Source organism: Montipora foliosa, chromosome 5 (assembly GCF_036669935.1).
Source record: "Montipora foliosa isolate CH-2021 chromosome 5, ASM3666993v2, whole genome shotgun sequence".
In the NCBI taxonomy this organism is placed as follows: Eukaryota; Metazoa; Cnidaria; class Anthozoa; order Scleractinia; family Acroporidae; genus Montipora; species Montipora foliosa.
Window position 1 is genome coordinate 33446919 of NC_090873.1, and position 2500 is coordinate 33449418.

At 43.4% G+C, this 2500-nt stretch overlaps 1 protein-coding gene across 1 annotated transcript in view; it reads left to right on the plus strand.

Annotated features, from left to right (window-relative positions):
* Nucleotides 1–2500, plus strand: part of LOC138003992 (TBC1 domain family member 2B-like) — a 47779-nt gene that overhangs the window by 36297 nt on the left and 8982 nt on the right. The window contains exons 27-28 of the mRNA XM_068850352.1: nucleotides 312–548; nucleotides 1350–1415. Of these exons, the coding sequence (XP_068706453.1) occupies nucleotides 312–548; nucleotides 1350–1415 (303 nt within the window). The remainder of the gene's footprint in view (nucleotides 1–311; nucleotides 549–1349; nucleotides 1416–2500) is intronic.

Consider the following 2500-nt stretch of genomic DNA (forward strand, 5'->3'; position numbering starts at 1 on the left):
TTGCCTTCGCAATTGTTTGAGTACTTGCAATCCAAACCATCAGTGTAGCACATCTGTTTTCCTGATTGTCCGTTGTCCTCGTGTTACCGGCTATTTTTGATGCGGACTGGCAGGGCGTTCTGAGTTTTCCCATTTGAGTTTGCTGCACTTGTTCTTTTTTGTTTTAGCGTCTAGAGGTTTATTCCCTGGTAAGCCAGTTTCCGTCGATCCAGAAAACGAATTTGATTTTTAAGTTTCCCCAAGTAAGTTCGTAATCTCGCAACCACTTTTCAGTTGAAAGATCATACAGATAAATCCTGTCCCTCTCTTAGCCCGAACTGAAGGCGTTGGTCCGAGCCGGGATCCCCGACGAACATCGAGCCACAATATGGAAACACTGCATTAACGAGTGCGTACAAGAGACAAGGAGGATCGCTGGAGATGGGTATTACGAACACCTACTGAAGTCCATTAAAGGAAAGCCCTCACCTGCCGTTAAACAGGTTGAGTTGGATCTGCTACGCACCCTGCCAAATAACAAGCATTACGAGAAAATGGATTCTGATGGGGTGAGCAAATTAGCCTGGAAACATGCGTGCCTAGTGTACATCATTTCGTCCTGCCGAAGGGTTGACATTCGGAACGTCATGCAGCGTTTCAGAGGTCAATTTACGTTTTGGAAGTCAGTTGATACTTCCGAATATCTAAATAGCCGCTTAAGGTACTCAGTATAGGCATCATAGTCTGTCGCTCTAAGATGATAGAGGCTCTTTAAGGGTCCCTTTGTGACGCATAAACAAAGTGGCATAAATGCCCTTTTGCGGATGAATTGTACGCTTGCTTTTTAGTTGTTTGTGGCAGCGTGAGTCCTTTATCGTCCAAGCGTGAGCATAAGATTCTGAAATGATTTATGATGCTCACACACGTCTACAGAGGGGGTTAATAATTGCAAACGTTTTTGCGTTCCACTAAGCTCGTCCCGCGATAAGGGGATTTTATAAAATAGTTAGGATAGTACGCGCACTCTCATTGGTCAATAGCTGTGTTTAGATGAGAGTATGGAAACACGGCTGTGATGTCACACGAATTTTGATTGGTTATGTAGTCAGACACGCGTTTTTTTTTTATTGGCTGGTAGGAAATATGAGCGTGTATCAAGAAAATCTGTTTGAATCAGGAAGTGAAAAAACCAGCATTTACCATTTATTTTATAAAAGCAACAGAGGACTTTTTTCCGTGCTATGGAAACACGGAAAACGTCCTCTATTGCTTAATTAACAAGATCTGGCTAGTAAAATGGGGTTTGTAACTTGACTACAAATCTTGATTTTGTTTGATTTTTTTTTGGTTTGGTTTTTCTCTTACATTAGACTGCTAAACTAAGAGAAGTCCTTCTTGCCTACAGCTGGCACAACCCTGACGTTGGTTACTGTCAGGTGAGTCTGCTGGGAGATATTCGAAAATCGGTTATTGCCGATGCGTGCGTGTGTCGAGATCTGATGCCACGGCGGCGGGCAGTTTAAAGGAAAGGAGAGAAGCGCAACTGCTCTGCAGTGCCCTCTGGCCTTTTTACTGAAGTGCATCTTTTTATGTACAGCTACGCGTGGACATTGTGCAACTGTCTTTTAACTGTGGCGGTGAACGCACTAAACAAGATTTAGGGTTATGGAGCCCCATAGACCGAATGCATAAATGGCGGCAAAAAAATATTCTTTTGTTTATGTGCTAATTAGACTCACTAGCCTCGCTGTCAAGCAACATTTCTTTTGTATTTTGTCCATGCAAACGAAGCTAGTGAGGCTAATTAGCACATAAACAAAAGAATATTTTTTTGGCCGCCATTTACGCATTCGGTCTATAAATCATAAACTTTCTCAAAGTCGTTCGCTTGGTTTTCTGGTCTGGTGTGGTAAGACCCGCGCTCGCGCTCCGCGCTCGTACGATCGCGCCTCGCGCTCTCTGTCGCGCTCAAAAGCTCGACTTGTGAGCAAGTCTACATAAATCACTGAGGTTTCCCTTCACTCAAAAGTATAGCAAGTGTGGCTTAGCCCTCCTTCCATCTAACCAGGGTCGTTTCGATAAGATATTTTTCGGTCTGTTAGTTATACAGCTTGATGAGTAGTTTAATACTCCGCGAACGATAGGCCTTTTCCGAGTTCCTGTCGGCCTCCTCTTCAAAGCGAGTCTAAGTGCCAAGTTTTTGTCATGAAAAGTTTTCATTGATATTTAAAATAAAAGTAATTACCATCACAAAAATTTCGCACTTAGACTCGCTTTGAAGAGGAGACAGACATGAACTCGGATTCCCAGCCTGGTCAGAGTTTTTCTCTGTCCTTGTGTGGGCCCATTGCCCTCAGTAGGGCTAACGCTCACATGGTTTATACGGGGTACAAGACTAGCACTTCACATTACACTCAAATCAGTTAAGTCTGTTGAAATATAAAGTGCTTCACGGCCAACGTTTGTAAAAACGTAACCCTTCCTTGAACTCGGATATGGCTTATTATTCAGCACGGCCGGA